Source organism: Elaeis guineensis, chromosome 4 (genome assembly GCF_000442705.2).
Source record: "Elaeis guineensis isolate ETL-2024a chromosome 4, EG11, whole genome shotgun sequence".
Lineage (NCBI taxonomy): Eukaryota > Viridiplantae > Streptophyta > Magnoliopsida > Arecales > Arecaceae > Elaeis > Elaeis guineensis.
The window spans coordinates 12737862-12762513 of record NC_025996.2 but is presented as its reverse complement, the minus strand read 5'-3'; the positions used below and the strand labels follow the sequence as shown (position 1 = coordinate 12762513).

The 24652-nt window shown below is 36.9% G+C and overlaps 2 protein-coding genes across 2 annotated transcripts; one reads left to right on the top strand and one right to left on the bottom strand.

Moving 5' to 3' along the window:
• The first annotated feature begins 1523 nt into the window (after positions 1-1523).
• On the top strand, positions 1524-14749 carry LOC105043843 (pyruvate kinase isozyme G, chloroplastic). Its single transcript, XM_073255570.1, has 12 exons — positions 1524-2006; positions 2631-2912; positions 4217-4382; positions 5268-5402; positions 5512-5622; positions 5732-5820; positions 9340-9402; positions 12902-13077; positions 13526-13628; positions 13811-13986; positions 14255-14363; positions 14474-14749. Exons 1-12 carry the CDS (start codon positions 1767-1769, stop codon positions 14585-14587), a joined length of 1764 nt encoding a protein of 587 aa, XP_073111671.1. The 5' UTR covers positions 1524-1766; the 3' UTR covers positions 14588-14749.
• Positions 14750-18273: 3524 nt separating this feature from the next.
• Positions 18274-24294, bottom strand: LOC105043844 (protein NRT1/ PTR FAMILY 7.3). Its single transcript, XM_073255569.1, has 5 exons — positions 22242-24294; positions 21923-22055; positions 20865-21082; positions 19517-20079; positions 18274-19370 (listed from the first exon to the last, which is right to left on the bottom strand). Exons 1-5 carry the CDS (start codon positions 22257-22259, stop codon positions 18512-18514), a joined length of 1791 nt encoding a protein of 596 aa, XP_073111670.1. The 5' UTR covers positions 22260-24294; the 3' UTR covers positions 18274-18511.
• Positions 24295-24652: the final 358 nt, after the last annotated feature.

Genomic DNA, 24652 nt, shown 5'->3' with positions numbered 1-24652 from the left:
TTTCCTACATGAGGGATGTAGGCGCCTATATCCTCATGTAGGTGTCTCTGTCCTCTTTCTTTCTGTATTTTTTTTTCAGTATTTATTTACATTTCTCATTTTAAGTTAATATTCATTAACTTTAAAATATAAATATAAATAAGAAAATATCTCTTATTTAAAATCAATAAAAATATCAAAAAAATTAAAATCCTTAAAATAAGAAATCAAAATTTGAGTTTTAGTTCAAATTTTTTCAAATCTAAAATTTTTTAAATTTTCTTCTAGATTAAATATCTCAAAATTTATTAAAATTTATTTTATGACTCACTTACATCTAAGGATCAATTACCGTCAATTTTAATTTAAAAAAAAATATATTTTATATATCCTCCATATAGGTACTAGCTTCCTGACTTAGAAAATTTTTAAGATCTGTAACTGAAGATAGTCATAAATTATATTCAACTGGCTTCAACAAATTTTGACAAGATAAGTTTAATTCAAACTACTTTAAATCAGAGGTTGAATTATAAACTACTTTGAATTAAATTTATCTTGTCAAAATTTGTTGAAGCCAATTGTAACTATCTGTCGTTAAGGATCCTAAAAATTTTTTAAGTCAAGAAACTGGCACTTATGTGGAGAGCTATATTCTATATATAAAATATATATTTTTTTGAAATCAAAATGTACGATAAGTGATCTTTGGATGTTAATGAGTCATAAAATAATTTTTATTGAATTTTGAGACACTTTAACTTATTCATTTTGAAGAAGAAAAGTTTTGAAAGTTTCGGATTTGAAAAAAATTTGAACTAAGACCCAAGTTTTGACTTCTTAATATTCTTAAGATTTTAATTTTTTTAATATTTTTATTGATTCAAATAAAAAAAATTATTTATTTATATTTATATTTAAAATTAATATATTAACTTAAAATAAAAAATATTATTTACAGAGAAAGAAAATATAAAAGAAAAGAGGAGAGTCGTCCTTTGAGATGTAGAAAAGGGAGAGTCGCCTATCAAAGATTAGGTTGGTGAGTTGGCAAAAATTCTCTGAGCAGTATTTTCGTAAATAGTTTGAGCTCGATATTATTTTAATAATTTTTTTAAAAATTAATCATAAATAATGAGAGATGTAATCAAGAAAATATCATTTGTTACGGTATTTTGAAAATATTATTTTAATGGTACTTCCAAACTATGATTTCTGTTGACGTCGAACAAAAAATTTTTTATAAAAAAATATTATTTTATAATTTTATATTATTTTTATAAATAAATTAAAAAATATATTAATTTTATAAAAAATAATTTTTTAATATTATTTGAACAAAGAACTCCTGAAAACAATTCGTGATCAGCGTCCAGGACCCGTCCAAGAGCCGTAATCGTGTAAGCCACCTGGCCGGCGCTGGCGATACATGTCTTTCAAATCCAGGCCGTCCGATCTTAGATTTTTTTTTTAAAGATTCCAGTTGGCATAGGGCGGTCAGCTGACTTAGACCGAACCCAGCCATATTATGGCGGCCATCGAGAAGGAGTCTCCAAAGCATCTGGACGGAGAGCGCTCAGAGGTCTCTCTGTATCTTCTTCCAAGGCTTCTCTCTTTTGACGCATTCGTTTCGGTGGTGCTCGCGCTTCCACCGCGTGCGCCGCGTGCCAAGCCCGAGTTACGACCGCACCGACACCGATAAACGCACACAAAAAAACCCTGCCTCCTCTCCATCGTCCTCCTTTCTGAACTCCCCTCGTTTGCTCTTCTTGATTCTTGAAACTTGGATGGCGACTGCGACGGAGATTGGTAGTTTGGCGGCACGAATCCGGCCGTCGTCGGGCGGCGACCAGGCCGGCCTTGCGTCCTCACGACGGAGTCTTGACCGGTCGCTCCTCCGAGCCGGAACGGTTTGCCGGGCTCCGCAGCCCGCCCGCTGGGGTCTTGTGGTGAGATCCTTGAAGGCTACTGAAAGGAGCGGGCGCGCGGTGGATGTTGTTGGCACGTCCAATGGCCCCGTTAGCTCTGTGAGTTCTTGAGTTCCTATATGCGTAGATTTTTTCGTTGCATTTTTTTTTTTATATAGATTCGATCCTTTTTAGTTTTGATGCGAAATAGATGATCTTTTTGAGCACCGGAGCTTATGTTTTGATGTGGTTAATGAGTTCTTGAGATTCTTAAGTTCTGACAACAAAAGAAAAGTTGGCGTTTTGTGATCTTGATGCCTTATTTTGTTTGATGCTGAAGCTAATATAGGTTACGATTGCGCAGCGTTTAAGATGAGCGAAAAAGGGTTTCTTGAAATATTTCTTGAACAAAACGACAAATTATCGTGATGCCCAGAATTTTTATGGTTGTGATGTTATCTAAACTTCGAAAGATGCATTCTTTCTCCAGTAGGCAATCGGTGAAGGATTTCAAGACCGTGTTTTGATATACCTAATGATTCAATACGTGTTAAGTGACATGGATACGGTATTATTTCTTTGAGCAGTATTTTGTATGATAAGGATGGTTTCACCAGTGGCTGATGCAAAAAAGTTTGACGATATTTATATTTGTTAATTATATTAGCAGGACCTTCAATTTTTTTTTTTTGGCTAGAGTGCAGTACCTTCATCTTTACGGTGTAACCTTTTGAACATGTTCAGGAGATTTCGAACTCCTCTTTTGCCCTTCCATCTACTGAGCATAGCTTGGAGGAGACAAGGGTGGTGTCGAATCCAAGAAGGAAGACAAAGATAGTGTGCACAATTGGTCCTTCCACGAATACGCGAGAAATGATATGGAAATTAGCAGAAGCGGGAATGAACGTTGCACGACTAAACATGTCTCATGGAGATCATGAATCACACCAAAAGATTATCGATCTGGTGAAGGAGTACAATGCACAGTCCAAAGGCAATGTTATTGCCATAATGCTGGACACCAAGGTATATTTGCAGCTTGCCAGCATCTACTAAACATTCATTTGTTGGTTCGTAATATAATTTATGGTTAGGCTACACCCATATTTTACAAAGTTCTGTATTTTACCAGAAATTTATGCGTGTATGCGAGAGAGAGAGAGAGAGAGGGGGGGGGGGGGGGGGGCTAGTGTTGCAGCAACACCTAAATGTCTCAATTCAGACATGTAACATATGGCACATATAAGGTCTGTGTAATGTTTTTAATGTGTCTCCGACTCATGAAGTATATGATTTTGCTTATTGAAGCTGTAATATGGGAGAAAAGTTCAGGGAATGCTTGTTGCTATTTGTAATCTTTATGGAAGAAATATTTTTATTGTAAACCTCTAACATGATGGTAAGTTTTTTTTTTTTTTGGTCATTATGGAAGTTATTCGTGAAGTGAAGAAGGGTGATAATTTGAAATGTTTGCCCTTATCTTCATATGAAATTAAAAACTGAATGCTGAAAATGTCATGCACCTGTCATGGCCTGTTGAATCATAACAACATTAGTTGTTTTGCATTGTTTCTTTGTGACATGTATTTGTTGCAAAACATTTATCTTTCTAGCTAAAGAAATAACTGGTACCAATGCACTAGGTACTCTAGGTAATTATGAATGTGATGCGAGTTGGCAGATTATCATAGATTGCTATCTTGTTCTGCATTTTCACATTTTCCTTAATATATCCTTTTTCCATTCATATCAAATTTAAAACTTATTTTTACTTTTGCCTTTTTTTAGTTGAATTCTCTTTTGCTGATGCATTTCCACCTAAAATTGAACTATCATTCGTACCATACTTATTATTCCCCCCAATATTTGCCATCTCAGCATCGGATCCCATACCAGTAAAATCCTATTATAGTATTGGTACGTGGCACGGTAGTATTGCTATGGTGCGGTACAATATTATCGGTATGATACAATACGCTCTGTACCGGATGGTATGCAATAGTACAGCAAACCATGGTTCCCCCCTTGGAAGTTCACTAGCACGTGTTACTCAATGGTCATTCTCTAAAGTCACTTTGATTAAATTGTGGAGTTGTCTTTCATAAGAATCAAAATATCCAGTTTCTCTCCATATTATATATTAATTACATATTCTTTAGGGCTAGCTAGGTACTTGTTGATAATATTGAAGTTCTCATATGGGGTTCTTCCTCACATATGCTCTTGGTTCATCATGTTAGTGCTAATTTAGTTTTTGTTTTCTTTCATGAATTCAATTCATTGAAGGAATAAATTTCTTTTGCACTGAGCTAACAATTTTCTTCAAATAGGGGCCTGAGGTAAGAAGCGGAGATGTGCCTCAGCCTATTCTGCTCAAGGAAGGGCAGGAGTTCAATTTTACGATCAAAAGAGGAGTTAGCTCTGAAGATACCGTTAGTGTAAATTATGACGACTTTGTGAATGATGTGGAAGTAGGTGACATTCTTTTGGTTGATGGTGAGTGCAGCTATATGTGAAAAGTTATTCGTTCATGCTTAATGATTTTGAATGCATCATTTATACTTAGTAAATGCTCTGCAAAATATACTTATTCTTATAAATAATGACTGAGAAATTGATCAACTTTGCAACTGACTGATTATATAAGCTGATATTTGATCTGCAATAGAATCAGTTGATTGGCCTATAAAAGACAGGTGGCAGATGCTGCTCTTTCTGCATGCCAATATTGGTTGCAGGATAATTGGTTTAAGGGAGTGATCTATGGAAGAAACTGCATATAAATTGCCGCCACTGCTGTTTAAATCTGAAGAAAACTTTAGCATTGTGCAAGAACAGTAGCAAATGCATGAAGATTTATCAGATCTTTGTATTCCCTAATTTAGGACCAAATCTAAAGTCTGTATAAGGCTCAATTTTTTGAGGCCCTAGTTTCATACCACTATGAGGCACCAAACTAAGGGCCTACTAATGAAAATCCCTTGGCATAGGAAGAAGGAAGGAGGGGGGGGGGGGGGGTTGAGGGGCCCGACCTGTGGGATTATGAAAAAGACATTGAGAGGATCAGCCCCTGTGAACCCCATTATCTCCTCTCTCTCCTTGACTCCCCCCTCGCAACCCCAAAACAAAACACCTATCCCACTGGATCCTCTGGGATTTTCAAAACAAGCTGTAAGTGTCCTTCTCCCTTGGCTTATTATCAGGATGATTCCAACAAGGAACCCTCTTCTAAGGCCCTAGTTTTCTTCATACATCTGGATGGACTTGATCTCATTTTTGCAAATCATCACATCACAGGACACCTGTCTGAGATGTATAAAAATGTTAGATTACTTGCTTCTAACTCAAGTTTAATGGGCTTCCTTGTTCCTTTTGGTATAGGAGGGATGATGTCTCTAGCTGTGAGATCAAAAACTGTCGACACAGTCAAGTGTGAAGTAATTGATGGTGGAGAATTAAAATCGAGGCGTCATTTGAACGTCCGTGGCAAAAGTGCTACACTGCCTTCCATAACAGGTTGCCTCTTTAATTGTTTCTTTTTCTGGCAACAAAACATGGATCTTCATTAAGCATGGAGTGTCTTATACCAATTATTTTTTTCTTATTAATTTTGATGTTTCTATAGAGAAGGACTGGGAAGATATCAAGTTTGGTGTGGACCACAAAGTTGATTTCTATGCAGTTTCATTTGTGAAAGATGCTAAAGTGGTGCATGAATTGAAGGATTATCTCAAAAGTAAAACTATGAATCTGTTTTAGAAAATATAACATTTTTTCAAGTCCTCTGTAGAAGTTATGCAGTACAAGTTCATTATTTGCTTATTTAATTTTCTTCTGTCTCTTAGGATGCAATGCAGACATACATGTGATTGTTAAAATAGAAAGTGCGGACTCGATACAAAATCTTCATTCCATAATTTCTGCTTCAGATGGGGTAAGATATCTCATCTTTCATTAGGATTAACTGAAAATTCTTTTGCTTTCTACTTAGCTCAACTTCTTTACTTGTCAAATAACTACATTGCATATATATAGTTGGTAGCCCACCTTCATTTAGTTGTGTGTCATTACCAGAGTTTGAATGATTATGTCAACTTGAATTTTTCTGAAGAGCTAAATGATATAGAACATGTTTAAATTCTAGAGAATTTTTTTAAATTTTAACAATTCTGACTCTATTACTGCTGTATCTATAATTATGCTGAATTATGATAAGCCAGTATCTATTTTGAAACTACTGTATCTCTCTTTTGCAAAATCTGTTACATGATAAGATAATGATTATCATCGTTGAACCAAAGTTAATTCTCTCAAGCTAATCTTTACATGAAGTGAATTATCTTTTCAATCTTGTGGATTTTATGTTCGTGTGAACTCATTTCAATATTGTACTAATAAGTCCATAAGCAACTTGACCGCACTTTGATGGAACATCCTCTCACAAGACAACTGAGGATTCTGGTTCTACTAGGATAAGGTGGCCTTACTTGGTCTCTGATGGTTTATTCTTAGCATAACCTTTTTTCATATTTTCTTTTTATCTATATGATGGTCTGGTCTTTTCCAGCATAGGCCTTTGAAGTTCAGATGGAAGAGTATAGGAAAGAAACATACACTTAAATGGATTCTAATGAAGGAATTATGGGAACTTGCTATTAGCAAAGTTTTTATTTTTAATTTGACCGGACTGAATGAGTTTTGGTTTCAGCAGTTTGAGTGAGATTTTTTTAAAAAAAAAAAAAATAAAAATCATAAAGTGGTCATGAAATAATTTAGTCATCGTTTCAATGTATTGTTTGAAACTTTTTATGTATTACTTTGGTGAGGTTTGATTTATAGAATAGGTAGACATATTTCAGAAAGTTTACTTTTCCTCTGTTTCTTTTTAAAGCCCTCATTGCAATGCTTCCATCTTTTCTCAGAACTTGCAAATTCCAAGTTAAAATTGTATACTTCCCAAAGGTCAAAGAAATGAAAAAATGACAAAAGGTTATCAGAAAATGCTGACTATATATTTGGTCCCTTAAGTCTGTCTCAGACAAAACATGGAAATTGCCTGGATTTAGTTTGGTTCCAGCCAAAAACAAATTCTTTTGATTCACTTTTGGAGCTTCAGAGAATTTGAAAACCATGCCTATTTACCTGTAACTTTTGAGTCAGCTTAGATTTGAGAACTTTCTATGACCATGCTCAACTTGATGTTGAACCTTATACAACATACATCAAGGGTTGCCTTGATAGTCGATAATAAAACCAATTTATCTGGCCTATTGCAGTATTAGTAAGGAGAGCCTTATATGATGATTTGAATATTGGTTGATGTGAAAGAATGCTAGCTTTACTAGTTATATAGTTTAAGCTCATTCAACAGGGAAGGAACCCACTGACATTATGTTAGACTTGTCAAAAAAAAATCAGTGAAAAGGCAACAAGTGAAGATTATCTATATGAGTGAAAATTATCTTTATGTTTTAATCCATAATTTAAATACCTAACTTGAAAGTTGAAACACAATTGCATGAATAAACTTGCAGACAAACAAGAAATGCGCTCTGGTGAGAAACAAAGGTGAAAGATATGATTAATTTGTTCCAATTCTGATTGTCGGTGAACAGAGTTCCGTTAAAAAATTATGCGTATATGCCATGCCTTTTCACAAGTTCTGTAAAATGTCTATTGGAGCTGAATTTTGCAGTTCTGTGCTCTTTCTTGCTACAAATTATTCATGGGCTACTTTTGGCTAACTCTAGTCCTTGGGCAATGCATTCTGCTTGCTTGTTTCCTCGACTTCAGGTGTGCCTTACTTCTCAGGGTCATAGGTCATATAGAAGCAGTGTCGATTAGCGAGGAATCTGTGTGACTGTGTCACTGGGCTGCGGGGAAGCTGTGTATGTGTGTGCGCTTATTATTTGATTGCTTTATGCATTGTTTCAATAGCCTGTGAAGGGTATAAGATATTTTTCCATATAAGTTATATATTTAATCAATGAATGAAAAGTGTTTATCTTTGGTAGTTTGTCCACAATGTTAAATTTAAGTTTTTCCATCTTTTTTATAATAGTCCCCTTACAGAGATGTGTCAATGATAGGTCTTGTTATGCTTGTCTTACCTCACTTTCTGAATGAGGATGACATCTCCTCATTTGTTGCATCCATGGAATAGCTGGGTTGGTTACAGTATTATGACTTTGATAGAGTCTAGTTGACAAACATTCTGGGTGGGTTACAGTATTATGACTTTGATAGAGACTAGTTGACAGCACTCTTTGATTGATACTTGGGGGAAGACTTTGGTGTTGGATGGGACCAATAACTTTTTGCATCCTATCCAAATGAGAGAGGTAACTTTGTGAGATCGAATTCAAGTCTGACTTGCAGTCCCAAAAGTTATTCATTTCCAGAGAGACTGCAAAGTAATTGCAGCTATAATTGAGGAAAAGTTTTTCCTAGAGGGAAGAGTCAGCCTCAGGTAAGGGTAATTGACTGTGGTTGTAGAGTGATATCATGCAGCTCATTTCAAAATCATGAAATACCCCATATTTTGATGTAGCGGTGACCCCTACACTTGGTCAAGCCAGAAGTTTTTTTCATTTGTTAAGTGTTTGGTAGAAAATTCAGCAATGACCATTGTAAGGCAGAGTCTAAGATGTACCATCAGACAACATGTGAAAAAAATTATGAGATCAGGAACATGCTGGCCTTTCTCTCCAGAAACATCATCATCAGATGCAAATGCAAACCTGCTTGCTGCCTAGATCACTTACTGGGGCTCTGCTCAGTCTTGTTCAATGTTATAGATAGGGTTCTCTGTACTGATGCATACTATCTCATACCGAGCGTACCGTACTATATCGTTATTGAATTGATACTCATTTGAGGGTGTACCAAGTATCAGTACGCTGAACTGACCTTATATCAGATGTACCGATACTGTACCTACATGGTACCCATATAGGATCTAATATTGAGATTGTGAACCTTGGTTATAGTGAATAGAGTTATTTTCTTGACAGTAGACAAAAGACATAGTGCAATGTCAGTATGAGCAAGTAAAAATTTAAATTTTATTGAGTAATATGACTCATACTTGATGTTTCCAATGGTTGTTCACTGAGAATGGAAACCACTTACTTGGTTAATATGACTAGTTTGTTACTCATTCTTCTTCTTCTTCTTCTTCTTTTTTACCCTTTATGGTTGTTCACTAAAAATGGAAAGCTACATGCCTGATTAAAATTCACTCACGAACCAACTTGTATTTTTTCTGGTTTAAGCCAATTTTTGTTCAGTTATCTAACTTCTGCAATGCAATAATCTTTTGTTTCTGCATGCTGTTGGTTATCTGACTATGTTCAGAATGACAAGATTCTTTGGCAATTGTTTGGCATTTTAGATTTTTTTTCAAAATATTCTTTTACATCCTATTTAATGATATTTTTGGAAATATTGGTAGGCAATGGTTGCTCGTGGAGACCTTGGTGCTGAGCTTCCAATTGAGGAAGTTCCTTTGCTGCAGGTAAATGATTAGCTGAGAACATATATTTGGTTTTATATCTAATTTCAACATTGCTATGATTGTTGTTTAAACTTTCTGATTACTGATAAATAACCTGTAATATTTCCTTGTAATGCAGCATGTGACATAATGTGAATCTATTTTGCTGTTGTCAGACTTTGATGATTGCAATCTCTTTGTTCTGTGCTACTTCGGTATACATGAAATATTTTGTTTCTTATGCACATGTTTTTTTAACTACATATTTGTATGTGTATATACATATGTAGATATGTGTGTGTGTGTGTATATAGTTTATTAAATTTCATATTCTATCATTGACGAGTGCTTGGAATAGGGCTGGCCATCTTGCTTAAACCTTATTAAATGCAAAATTCTTTGTTATGTATATAGTGTAAATATGTTGTCAAATGGGCTTAGTTGTGGGACCTAATCATCATTTGAGTCTAGGTTAGATGCTAAATACCGAGTTTGGTCTAGGTTGATTAGAGGTTCTAGGCAGGATTAGCTGAACCACCCCGAACTGGATGGTTCGGAGCATGCTGAACTATAACGGAGGCTAACCAGTGCAGTTTGGATGATTGATTTGGAGTGCCGGCGAAGATGGAGTGAGGGAGAAGGAAAGAGAGGAAGAGAGAGAGAGGAGGGAAGGGAAGAAAATGGAAAGGTCGGTGGTGGCCCGTCAGAGGGCCGTTGAGGCCTCTGGGGCTCCTGATCCTCTGCGAGATGCGAGAAGAGAGGGAGAGTGAGATAGAGAGGGGAAGGGAGAGAAGAGGAGAGAGTGGAAGGTGGCGGGAAAAATATGATAAAATAGGGGCGAACTCTTATTTCGAATCCACGGCAGCTGTGGGACTATTTTGGGCGGTCCGGTGGCCACCCAGCGGCCTCCCCGCTACCTTCCGCTCCCTCCTCTTTTCTCCATTCTCCTCTCTCTCTATCTCTCTTTTTTCTCGCATTTTCTCTCACAAAGGACTGCGGAGTCTAGGAGGCCTCGGTGGCCCTTCAGTGGCCACCGTCGGTGTTTCCGCCAACCTCTCTTTCCTTTTATCCCTCTCTCTCCCTCCCCTCTCTCTTTTCCTCCCTGATTCATTCCTTGTTTTTGTGTTTGTTCAAATCTAGTACGGAGGTGGACCAACTCGTACTACCGGCCGACCGACACAGGGTCCGATTTTGAGTCGGCAATCCTTGGTTCTAGGTTTGAATCTTTTTCTTGCTGCTTCTGGATTGCCAACTTCATCTAGGTTATGGATGCGATGGGAATTGGGGCCAAAGGGGAGACTGGAAGGGAAGCTGATAGAGTGCACCAAAAAGAAGGGATCTTAATGTAGCAAGCAGGGATGAAGTTATGCTTGTGAGAGATGAGGTTGTTTGATCGGTCCATGGAATAAGCTGCAGATTGATGAGCCAGCACAACAATAACCATTGTATTTAGATGGTGAGGGAGAAGGTAGCGGACAGACAGGATGAGACTTGAATCTTCTCTCTCTCTCTCTCACACACACACGCAAGCCCCCCCCCCACACACACAAACACCTCTCTGTCAGGTTAGCTGAGCTAGATGTATTTCAAGTACAATTTGGTTTGGATTAATGGCAGACCCGGATTCATGGGCCTGAGTTTGGTTTATTGCCTTCACAAAAGTCATGAATTTTGGTTTGTTGGGTCAGGCTGGATCCTGGCTCATCAGCAACCTTCACTATGAACATTGCAATTATAATTGTTATGGTGTTCTAAAAGCTATTTTTAAAGAAGGGGAGTATAGGAAATATGTTGAAATACATTCTGCATTTTGAGAGGAGGGGCCCATAGAAAGGAATATATTTATTGTGTAGTTTTTTTTTTCAGACAGATGCAGTTTGTATATGTCAAATATTTATTCCTTGCAAAAAGGCTTTTGGTACATTTAATACTTCACATCCAAAATTAATGGTCATTTGTATGGAGGATAAAAATATTAGCTCTCAAAATACTCTATTCAAGAATGGGAGAAAACCACAAAACCATTAAAATTGATACAAAATTATTGATATGTAACAAGGAATGACATAAATGCAGAATTATCATGAGGAGAGAATATGTACCATAGCAATACTCAAAAAGAGACCCTTGCTGAGATTGTACTCTAGAAATGTGGGAGGGGGAGGGTAGTTTTGCTAATAATGCTGTGAGGTTGGCGCTGATTTTTCTTCAATTATAGGCTGGTCAGATCTGGTAACCTTGAAATAATCAAGTGAATTTTATACCCTTTTGTGCTTCCATGATCTTCCTGTTATCTGGCCACTTCATTTAGGCCTTAGACAATTCTGAGATAGCTTAATGCAAGTGATGCAATATTTAGGGTTTACAGAATATAAAAAAAGAAAATATGGAACAGGAAGGGAGGAGTAAGATGAAAGAAGGGGTCCAGTTCTCTTAATCGAGTTCTTCCTAGTACTGTTATTTCCCATATTAACAAATGTGCCATGGCTTCTATAAAACTATTCCTGGAGGAAAATACTCAACCAGCACTAAATAAATACAGTTTATCTAGGGTCTCCATTTCTTTATAATTTTCTTTTTAAGCTGTGGTTTTGTGTGGGTCAGCTACCTGATTCTCTTTTGATCCTCTTTTTTATTAGGAATTTTCACATAAAAACCCCCAACATGTGTCTTTTGTTTATTTGCCTCTTAAAGTGGAAAGTGCACATACGCCACATCTAAGTCTTGACAGTTGCATGTTGGCACTCCAAAAATCTGAAACCTGAATGCACGCCATTGCAGTTAATTACATCATCAGAAACAAAAAGAGTCATGGCATGATTAACCTAATGCAGCTCCTTATACTATAGTTTCCAGGGTATGAGACACAACATTAAAACAAAGCAAATTTGTGCAACAGCTTATGTTTAGGTTTTTGTGATATGCAATAAATGTTACTTAAGCATTAGCATGAATGTCTAAGCTATAAACTTCCTTAGAATCTTAAATTTTTCAAGCTTAAATAAGGTACTAAATACATAAATGTGCACGATATTGTTTGTAATTCCATTTATTTATTTCCTTAGTAAGAAAGTATTGGTTCCTAAAATTTTCATACACAAAAGGAATCAGTCTTTCCTTCTAATTGATGTTTGATGAAATTCTCTTTAAAATGACTATCTGTAATAGAATCGGATGAAAAGATCAAATTATTTGTTTAGGTATGGAGTGGTTACTTTTGAAATATTTCTTGCTGTTTAGGAATAGTTTTCGGTAATTATTGTTACATTGCATAAGAAAATGTTGCTTGGTGTATTCAGGACTGGGAAAATATTTTTAGTTTGCTGAGCAACCGTAAGAGCTTACATGAATTTTAAGCAAATTCTGTATAATATGTTTGGATCCAATGCTTTCCTTGTTTATGAACCAAATATAATGCATATACTTTAGTCTAATAAATGGTGATTTTGGATAATGCTTTCTGCCATGTATGCATGCATATGATGGTCATAGCAAAGGATGACTCATTTGTTTTGAACAGGAAGAGATTATAAATAGGTGTAGAAGCATGGAGAAACCGGTGATTGTGGCAACAAACATGTTAGAGAGCATGATAAACCATCCAACACCGACAAGAGCAGAAGTTTCTGACATTGCAATAGCTGTCCGGGAAGGTGCTGATGCTATTATGTTATCGGGTGAAACTGCTCATGGGAAGTGAGTTATCATTTATTTATTCTGTCTTATTAATACCTGGTTTCTGATTGATGTGTAACATTTCATGAAGTCTTTACTTTTTGGTTGTGAATATACAGCAGTGCATGAAATCGCATTTGGTTGCAAATATTGGCATATTTCACACGATCCATTGTGATGGATTGAATGCCTCTAAAATTCATCTAAGATTAATGTGCCAATGTTTAAAATCTTGGTGGGCTTTGCTGGATTATTTTCAGTTGCAACTTTCATCAGTTCCTAACCACTGTTAAGATGTGAATGTAAAAATTTCAAATGCTTGCTGAATTTGTGCTAATGGAGATTGTAGCTAATGCTCTTGTTTTTTGATATAGATAAAATTATTACTAGCTTATCCTTCGATGGTTTGAGTATATCATGATCAAATTATATTTTTTGTAATAGTGGTTTATTTGATTTGTGGATTTAGGTATCCACTGAAAGCTGTTAAAGTGATGCATACTGTGGCATGGAGGACTGAATCAACCCAATCAACCAGCAATAACCAACCTGTTCTTCCTAGCGCTGTTCAGGTATCTGTGCTCAATCAAAAGATGAAATCTAGGTTTTTCCCACTTTTCTTCTATTTATTGAATTTTAGCATTGTCCTACATGATCACACCAGCTATCCATACATTTGATATCCAGGGAAATTTCACTGAAACTGCTTTGCTAAGCTTCTTGTATATGCTTGTTCTTTATTGCTTTCTTGCAGGCTGCAATCTGTGGGGAGTTTTCTCAACGCCACATGAGTGCCATGTTTGCAGCACATGCAACCACAATGGCAAACACCCTAGGCACACCTATCATTGTTTTCACACAAACTGGTTCCATGGCTATACTTCTTAGCCACTATCGGCCTTCTTCTACTATCTTTGCATTTACAAATGAGTAAGTGCTTCCACTTCAGAAATTATTTTGAACTGCATGTGGCAACAAAAAGTTTTTAATGTTGAGATCTATTGATCACATTCAAAAAGATATAATTGCAAGAAATTGCTCCAGTCAATCTAACATTTCAGCTATTTTAAGAAAATAGCTGAAATGGAACACTTCACATAGAATTTTTTTTTAAAATTAAGAAAGTGTTTGTTGGAAAGCTTTTGAAGGTTATATTCTATTTTCATCAGTGCATGATAAATATTTGCATGATTGGCAGAGAAAGGATCAAGCAGAGATTGGCACTTTATCATGGTGTCTTGCCAATACATATGCAGTTCTCAAATGATGCAGAAGAGACATTCTCTAGGGCAATAAAGTATTTGCTGGTACAACAGATACTTGAATACTTCTAAATTGTTTTTCTTATCTTGCTTCTAGTATAATTTCTCTCGTTCTCTATTGATTCTGTATTTCTGTATTTTATTTGACTAAACAGGACAGGAAATATCTGGAGAAGGAAGAATATGTTACTCTTGTTCAAAGTGGAATACACTCAATCTGGCGACAGGAATCAACACATCACATTCAAGTCCGCAAGGTCCAAGGCTGATATGCATTTGTTGAAATAAGAATTCTTTTAGTGAGTTTACTCATAGCTAATTATAAGTTAAATGGTTATTTTGTTGCAAAATGTACTGATTAGCAACTGTTCTTTGATCTTCATCTAGATTGTATTAATTGATTTACTTAATAATCAATGTGTTTTACTACATTAGAGACTTTGTTCTTGATTGAAACTAATTTTGAAAGTTTAGTTGAAAGAATTTTTTTTTCTTTAAGTTACTATTACTGCTTGATTCCTTTCCGAGCAAGAATGGAAAGAAAATTTTGAAAGATCCGGATAGTTCAATATTTTTCATCATTATCCATATTATGCTAGAGGGGTTAGCCTTGGTGCAACAGTAAGGTTGCTTCGTTGCAACATGGGTGCCACGGTTCTAAATACAAAAATAGCTTTTCTATATGTTAGGATAAGGTTGCATGCATCTAACCCTCCCTAAACCCTATAGTGGTGGGAGCCTTGTGCATTGAGCCATCTTTTTTTATTCATCTTATGATGATGCATCTTTATTTTACATAATTTTGCAATATGTTGAGATATGTCTCTAGTGTATATGCGGATATCTAAAAGTGTGAAATATTTTGGAAACATATTAGTTCCATTTACTTTTTCACATCATACATCAAGGAAAGCTGAACTATGCCGAACCGGCCGATTTGGGGCATACCGAACATGACTGATCAGAGACTAGCATGGCTCTACTAATTAAATCTATTTGCCACTACCCCTACCTCAGCTTGGTTAATGGCACCCGTCACCCCTTTTTTTGTGATGTTTCGAGACCCCTCTCCCCCGATGTTCGAGATTGCCTCTCCCCTGGTGCTTGTGATGGCTCGGAGCACTCCCCCACTAGACCTCACCCCCTTCATCCTCCTCTCCAATGCCACAGGTAAGTAGGGTTGGGAATGGGCTGGGCCGCATCCCTATCCGAGCCTAGCTTGAAATATTTTTTTAGGGGGCTTCGGGCTGGGTTTAGGTCTGAAAATTTTTGGAAAACCCAAGCTTGAGCCTGGCCAGAACCTGATTGGGCCTGCCCAAATTATTCATTTGGACCAAAAACTAGGTTCGCTCAAACTTGATTAAAGATATGTGGCAAATGATTGCATAAATGATTTCAGTAGCCAAGAAATGCTGATATGTTTAAGAGGAAAAGGTATTTCATGGATGGTGTTAGCTCATAGAGTACACATCAAATCAAACAAGTTGTATAAAAGGTAGGAGTATTAAGTAGGAAGATTAAGGTATAAAAAGAAAATAAGAGTTTTTTGGGCTAGGTTTGGGCCTGAATTCGGACTCTATGTCCGATCTTGTTTAGGCTCGGGCTCGTGTTGGGCTCAGGCTGAGCTAATGATATATCCAAGTCTGGTCCGAAAAATAAATGGGCTCATATATAAGGGCCGCACTCAGTTTGAAATCTTTCAGGCCTAACCTGTAGTCCGACCTGAAGTCGGCTTAGTCTGGTGGACTTCGTGATGGCCTGAGCCCATTTCCAGTTCTAGAGTTAAGAAACCCTTCCTCTCTCTCTCTCACCATCTTTGGGGGAGATATTTTTTTTTAAAAAAATTCGGTTTCAAATGTTTTTATTTTTGAATTTAAATTTAAGGCGGCAAATCTTATGCCAACTTCTATACAAAATCTGAAAATAAAAATAAGGCCGGAATGCCTTGGCACGGGCCTTGGTACTGGTTTTGAGAACCTTGTCATACATGCATGCACTGTATGTAAGATATACTCCATATTTATCTGACACATCAATTCCACATGGTACTCAATAAAAACATATAAATAAACATAAAAAACTGCATAAAGAATGCTTTTAGGTTTTTAAAAAATAAACATGATGCTTGTCATTGTTTCATTGACATCCACTATACATAAAGTTCCTCTTCTTCCTGCTAAAAAATGATAGATAACTTTGCATTAACTATGTTCAGGCCTGGCTTAAAATGATGTCATATTAAAATGATATCATAAGGTTTTTATTTTTTTATTTTTTTTTTAATTTTTTGGCTTGTACAAATATATGGTATTAGACCTCATGAAAGATCATTTCAGTTCAAGGGAAGCCATTGAATGTGAAATGGTGTTTGAGAAGAGACTCTAGAAATCTTTGAAATACGCTTCCATTGAGTACAATCATGTACACGTACGTGCATGCATCTATGCATACTCACATATATGTATGCTATATTGAAAAGGAGTTGAATGCGTGAGCCTAACATTTTTCCTAAAGTTTTTGTTATTTTAGAGAAAACTTTATACAAAAATAAATACACTAATGACAGGTGTAGGTAAGTATTAACAAAATCATATCCAGTCATCTAAATATCTTTCAAATGCTTATGTCTAACCTTGTCTCTTTATGTGTTCTATCTTCTGGGACTTATTCAGATCATCAGTAAGTTCCACATCTTTTGATTATAAGCACGCATTTGCTTGTGCCTAGTATACTATTGTGTGAACCCATGCGGTCAACCTTGCAACCACCACCCAAAAGGAAACCCCATCCCGAAACTACAAAGTCACATGCATGCAAACAAAAAGACACATACAAACAGAGAGAGAGAGGGATTTAGTTAATAATGCTTTTCTAAGTGGAAGATTGGAATGTATTAGTAAAGTTATAGTGGCTGGTAGATATGTGGAATCCTCGAGAAGATAAGAAAACAACCCACATTTGCAGAATTTGATTTGAAAGCCCTATTATGAAGTTCATTGTAGTGCTTCCTTTGAACATTGAGCATCCCTTTGAACACTGAGCATCCTTGCAAGAAAATGAGACTCAGAAAGAGCTAGAGAGCAGTGGAGATGGCTTTCAACTGCATAACGTGCAAAAGATCCAGATGAACTTAGCATTAATAATCTTCACAAGTGGATTATGGAGTGAGGAGTTTCTAAGACAGGTCATTTGTGCTGCACCAAATTGTGCAGCATGTATGTGATTAGCATCCTCTTCCCTATGAGAAATGTTCCATAGCTGAATGACTTGTCTAAAGTTGCAAAACCTCCAAGCTCGAGCTGGAGATTTCCTTCTCAGTAATCAGATCAAAATGGCTTCGCATGCAATTTCATTGAGGATTCAGTGGCACCATGTGTCAACAAAATCATTTTACTATGTTGGTTTTAAATTCAAAAGACTGTCAACTCAGGCATGTCTTTCTTTTCGGTCGACTTTGCAACTTCTTTTGTTGAGGAATTTAGAATTTCATTACCTTCTTTAATCAAAGCAGCACACGATTGTTTTTCCATCTTTATCAATGCCAGAATGAGTGTTTACTGGAACAGCGATTCTGGTAGGACTTCTAATTCCTTGACAGTGGTAGGATATATTTTTCATAGAAGTGTCTGGACATCTTACTTGGTTTTTATTGTCTTTTTCTTTCGTAAATTCAATGCATTGTTGATTCCCTGCTCTGGACTGCTTCTAGTTTTTTTTTCTTGCAGCATTTTCTTGCCAACAGATATGATCATCTTAACTGATCCCTTTCTGCTTGATCTGTTGTAATGCTAGCAACCATAACATCTTGTCAATCATACAGGGAAGAGAGACATTTCTGCATGTCCAAAGGGACAGTGTAACTTTTCTTATATTATGAAGCATATTTTATGCTCTCTCAGTAGATTAGGTCCCATAGAGTTCACACTATCATTACCTAAATGTCGAACATAGCAAGCAGAACTATTTCTAGGATTTCACTGTGAGCAAATGAAAGAAAGCTGAATTCAATGCCATTCTTAGCCATGTATATAGAAGAGTTTCTGGGAAGCTTGAAACAGGAAATAAATTTATTGTTTTGGTTCTGAAAAAGTAGCAGCAGCATAAGCTGTTAATTGACAAATACAGGCACTTTTTCATCCACATCTATCAGCAGCTTAACCTAAGTTGGATCGCATCTTGACTCTCAACACATCCTAAATGTCATTTGCAACCACTAATTTTCCATCAAACAAAGTGCATCTGTACTGCTTGGCACATACCACGAAAACAAATATGTCAATGGTGGCAAGTGCTGCTAATAGAAAATAAAACCTGTCCATGTGACCCTTGTCAAGATTTTTTGATATCCAACCTATTTGATCTCCTTTTCCAGTGATTTTAATAACTATTCTCAGAAGAAAGCTGCTTGCATAACTCCCAGCTGACATAGATGCAACATACAGTGCGCTCCCGAAACTCTTTAATCCATCTGGGGCTTGCTTATTGAAGAATTCCATCTGACCAACGTACATAAACACTTCAGAAGCTCCAACCATCACATACTGAGGGATTTGCCACAAGATACTGAATGAGCTCGAGCCCTTGTTTGCTTCATGATCATTCTTAGTGTATTTTAGTCTGTGTAACTCCACAACTCCAGCTGAAACCATAGCCATTGCTGAGATAACAATCCCAATCCCCATTCTTTGAAGCTCGGTTAACCCTTTACGGTTGCCCTTCCATAGTCTTGATAGGAGAGGGACAATATATAGTCTGTAGAAAAGAACAAATACTGCTACGCTTAGTATCTCAAATATGGACATGCTCTCTGGAGGGATACGAAATTCTGAGAGAGAATTTTTCATGGTGGTGCCTTGTTTGACAAATACAGAGGCCATCTGAGTGTATGTAACTGAATAGATTATGGTGCAGAGCCAGATGGGGATGAATCTCCATATGCACTTGACTTCTTCTACTTGTGTAATTGTGCAGAGTCCCCACATATTCTTAGGATGCTGCTGGTCTTGGGGAGGGAGGTCCTTGAGTGTTACCACTGCTGCTCTGTCCAAGAACCTATCAAAATATGAGGGAAATATCATGAGTGTCAACAGACAAAAATATTTGCACCAAATGAAAATTTTCCAATCCAACACCCCCACCCCCCCCCCCCCCCCCCGAAAAATAGCATTAAATTACTGAAATCTAGTGTTGCTGCTTACCCGAAATCTGGGGTGTGGAGTATCTTTCTACCTCCATGGTTTGCACCTGGTTTCCCATCAACTTCATGTAAATCCTCTTCACGAAGGGGTGTGGTAACCCTCCATTTCTTCAGAGAAGCAACTATTACTTGGCAAAATCTGGTTAAAGGGTTGCCACCAGGCTTGAAGTGCCTGAATCGTGGGGTCCCTGTGACAAACAGGACCAGTGCTACAAATGCAGCACCTGCGGATATCCAGAAACTGAGGACCCATTTCCCCTTGTCCTCAAGATATGCTAGGAGAGTGTTGGAAAACAGGGTGCCGAGCTTATTAGCCATGTAAAAGTAGCTAAAGTAGGCGATCTTTGATTCTCCTTCCTCTTTGTCATCTTCATTGAATTGATCTGCCCCAAAAGTTGTTATAGCAGGCTGATAGGCTCCATATCCCAGGGCAATTTGGTAAATGGATAGGTAAAATAGAATGATTTCCGCGTCTGTGGGTGGCTCACAATTTGGAGTTCCATCGCCAGGAACACAATGTCTGAGAAGGAGGTGGTAGGATGACAGTGATAACTCTACCAAACCCTGCCATGGAACACACGTCTAGTGTATATGATGTATTTATCTGAAGAAGGATTTATGACCTATTTCTATGTGAAATTTTGACTTCAATACGCTGAAATTAGCAGACAGAGGCTATTGCTACGGGATGATTATGCAGACAGAATATGTCTCTCTCTCTCTCTTTCAGGAGCCACAGTCTGAATTTGGTTCTGTTAGTTGGTCTTGCTTAAGAATATGATGCGGTAAATGCGAGTACAAATAACGTAATCAGCAGGTGATGCAGAAACGAAGGAATCAGTGACCATGGTAGAAGATAATTACTAATATTAGACTTGACACGGGACACTATAGCTGGGTCAGGGATTGATAATGAGGAGATTATAGATTAAATCATCAATGTCATATATGATCTTGAAATACTAGCATGTTCATTGAAACATGGTAGTAAATCTTCCCACAACAACCCAATTTGTGCTATCGATATCATTATTTGGATGGGACAGACCATATAGATATCACAATCATAATCACCAACACATGATATCAAAGCACCTTTTTGCTTTTCTGAACTATGTGACAAGTTTCTGGTAGACAACTATTTTGTTTTCTGAAAACATGGTATAACTGTTATTCATAAGGTGGACGGGGATCTTAGATAATGTATGTGATTTTGTGGAAAAAGCAATAGGAAACCACTCGTGAAGTAACTGTAAACCATCATGGAACCAGAATTTTGTAGCTTGGAATGGCTGGATTGATAGTTGGATTATACAAGTATGATAATTGATAAGTGATATAGAACTTACAGTGACAAAGGCTATTTGAAAGATGGCACAAGTCTTGTATCTTCCCCAATAGGAGTCGCTAACAAATGCCCCTACAAGGGAGAACATGTAGGTTGTTCCAAGCCAGGTGCTGACATGGTTCGCTGCCTCCGCATTGTCCTGGTGCAGCACTCTTGTCATGAGCATCATCAGATTCACTGCAACACCGGAGAATGCTAGGGTTGCCAGCCCTTGGTTCACTGTCACATTAAGTCATCAGCGTTTGCAAAATAGAACCATAACTGTGCTAGGTGAAATGTTGGATATTATTAAGGATGTCCACTAGTGCAGTTGATTAAGTCATTATTACCAATGATTTAGGTTTGAATTTGCCCTCATCATGATCTTCACCATACTCTTTTAATAACTTAGGATCTCAACCCCAAAAACCTAGTCGGAAGGTATTATTTAGATTTTTTGGTCTTATATAAATATCCAATATCTTTCTAGTGAATTACTGATTACTGATGTGGGACTAAATATATACCCATGGTCCTCACATACCCCCTATATTTAAGTCGTAATGTTCTCACCATACTAAGGGTCCAAATCCATGGAAATCCATTTAACAATCAGTTTGTGGTTAGTCTCAATGAATCCATGCTATAGTATTCTCTAATCCACGTGGGTTATGAATTAGGTTAGCTCTGATATCATTTGTAATGATCTAAGATGTCTTTCAAAAAACTAGTCAAAAGATATTATTTGTGTTCGTTAGGTTTGTATAGGTATTCAAGATTTTTTTGTTAGATAACTAATATGGGACTAAATATATGCTTGCCGGGGTCCATATACTTTTGCCATGCTAGTTTTTAGAAAGAAAGAAGGTTAATTCGATATGAAAATTTAGCTGCCGCAACATGGGAAAAAGTTGATATGGAATTTAGCTATCGTGGTATGGGAGAATTGATCTTAGCCTTTGGAAAAGATCGGCTCTTCCCCCAAAATTAAAGATGGCTGATTTTTAAAGATGATAGGGGATGGCCACAAGAAGTGGCAGAAACAGTGATATGTGGCTAAGCAATGTTTTGTGGACCTACCAAGCAGTAGAATTCCAACACTCCAGCCCCCTGATTTATCCTTGACCGCGCGCTGGCCCTTCCAATCAACAGATCCATCGCTGGTATACATTTCATCCATGTTGCTGTCATGTATTTCTTGCACTTCTTCAGTCTGCAAAAAATCATAATATATGCTTTTGCTTTGCTCTGAAAAATGGTGGCATCTAGATGTTTTAATGCGCAAAAATGATGAAAGGTTTTTTGTGGGGAACCTGAGCTGAACCAGTGTGATGGATTAAAATTCTAGAAAATCTAGGCCTACTCTACCAATAGAATTGACAAGAGAATTTATACTTACCATGGCAGACTCTGCCATGGGTGTGCTCAACTGGTTGTCCCACAAACCTGAAAGAAGCCTAGTAGTTCAGGAAAGTCGCAGTCAAGGATGATGGTTTATGACAGGAGTGCTAAAAATGCATTAGGACTGAGATGGTGATAGTTTCTATATGAGATCTCTCTCTCCCCAATTAGAGTTCTGGTTTTACGTTTCATAAATCTTTAGCAGAGAGGCCACGCGTGGGATGGGTCTGATACACTTGGAGGCCAAATTTGAAAAAGCCATAGAAGTTAGATCGAATGTGTCCAAATTTTTCAAAATGTCTGTTGCATTTTGCTCGGTGGAGAGTTGCAGGGACGCGTGCTCTCTAGCGCTCCGTTTTTTTGTTCTTTACTTCACATCTTCTCCTCGATCTTCTTCCGCTCACAGCTTGACGACGCGACGGTGCTCGCAGTGCTAACAAAAAGAGAACAAGACTTTGTCTCCAATCGAACTCCTGTTGTGGTACTTGACTCATTGTAGACTTTGCTCGTTTCACCTTTGAATTATTCTACGATTACCTATTAAGAATGGAGTCTAGGCTCTTTCATTGTTTTCCTCTCCTTTCCAGAGGTTAAATATTAGGATGGGGAGGAACTGGACCTTTTACATGCTAAGAATATATCTTAATAGATAGGATTGCCTCTTCGATACAATAATTTATTTATAGTGAATTATATGAATAGTTGTCCTAAAGACTAGTGAAATACACTCTCAAAAATAGAAGCAATCTATCTGTGTTACCACTATGAATGTCCTTTTCTACATCTTATGAATATAAAGTAATGTGACCTGTCATAAGTGATCGAACTTGTACTCTTTTGTACTACAAATCATCAGGGGTTAGTACAAAATGCCGAAGTTTCTCTGATGCTAACATGCGACATTTCTGAATATGTGAAATTATAATAGATTTCAATATTGAATAATATTTGTTTTAGATGTCAGACTTGAATATATATGAGCTAATGCGCATTTGAAATGAAATAGAAGAAATTAGCAAACAATTAAATGCTGCTTTTATGAAAAAAAGAAAAATGCAGCATAATGCACTAGTCTCATTAACACAGTCTGAAGAGCAAACAGTGAAGATGATAGATGAAAACCTGAAATGAGAAAACGATAATAGTATGACGGGTTTGTTGATGAAAGAAAGTAAGGAATTGTGTTTACAATGGGTTTGTAAAGGAAAGAAGAAGGCTAGGTTTTTTGTTGATGGTCTTTACTGCTCAATAAATTTTTAGTTTTTATAAGTGTATAGACATGCCACCATAAGATTAGTGATTTTGTTTTTTCCGCAACTTTTCTTAAGGAAATAAAAAACAACACGATGTCGGTTGTATTATTAGCCGTTTCCATTATAACATCCATATAATAACAACAATCCCAGCGGGCAGTATAATTTGTGCCCATTATTTCTCCCCAAAAAAAAAAAAAAAAAAGCAGCAGTAAGATGCATTTTACAGGTAAGGACTAGCTCTGAGGACCTCCTGGCTGCAAGAAGAAGAAGGTGGTGCTAGTTTTTAAATCGTTGAATTTGAATCTCATGTAACTTGCTTTTTATTCTTCTGTTTTGTTCTGTTCTCCTTTTGTTTTCACTTTTGCCTTCCCTGTCTTGGAATGGGCTGTTGTTCCCTAGGTCATTTTCTTAACAAAAATGTTTCAGTAATGTCTTGAAATGGGCTTTGGTTCAATTATTCCCTCAAACAAAGAAAAAAAAAAAAAGAAAAGAAAAGAAAAGAAAAAAAGAGAGCCTTTGAGGAAATATAAATACCATTGTATTATACAATCTTAAGATATAATGGTAGGGAGAGTTCCAAGTGTAAAAAATGTTTTTGCTACATGATGGAATAGGTTAAAGGGGCAATATTTCGAAAAAATTCTCCTTCCTCTTCTCTCCTTTTTGGTTGTTGTTACTGTTATTTCTACTCATATATTTCTTTAAACTCTTAAAAGACCATGCAGTGATTCAGAGTAAAAGAGAAAATCCAAAGAAGAGGATGCAAGTATGGCTCGAATGCATATTCAACACAAAACCTGGAGAAATCATAAGGCAGCTGAGAATTGGAATTCAATTTTTATTTAGTAAAAAACATCCAAACCTCCAAAATGGGATTCCATGATACATCTCCTGGTGAGGCGAGAGTTGTGGCCATAAAAATCAACACGTCTGGCTACAATCTCGAGAAGCAGAGTATAGGCCATAAGAGCCAATAAGAAGCCGTGCCGGTCAGCGGAGGTGAGATGAAGGGCTGCTGACTAACACTTTTTGTATTAGGTTTTAGATTAGAAATGCTGGTTCAAATTCTTGATCAAACAATTTTTTAGAAGCAACTAATTATAATATTAAAAGTAGTTTATTACATGCAAATTAAGTAGCTCTTAGCTAAGCT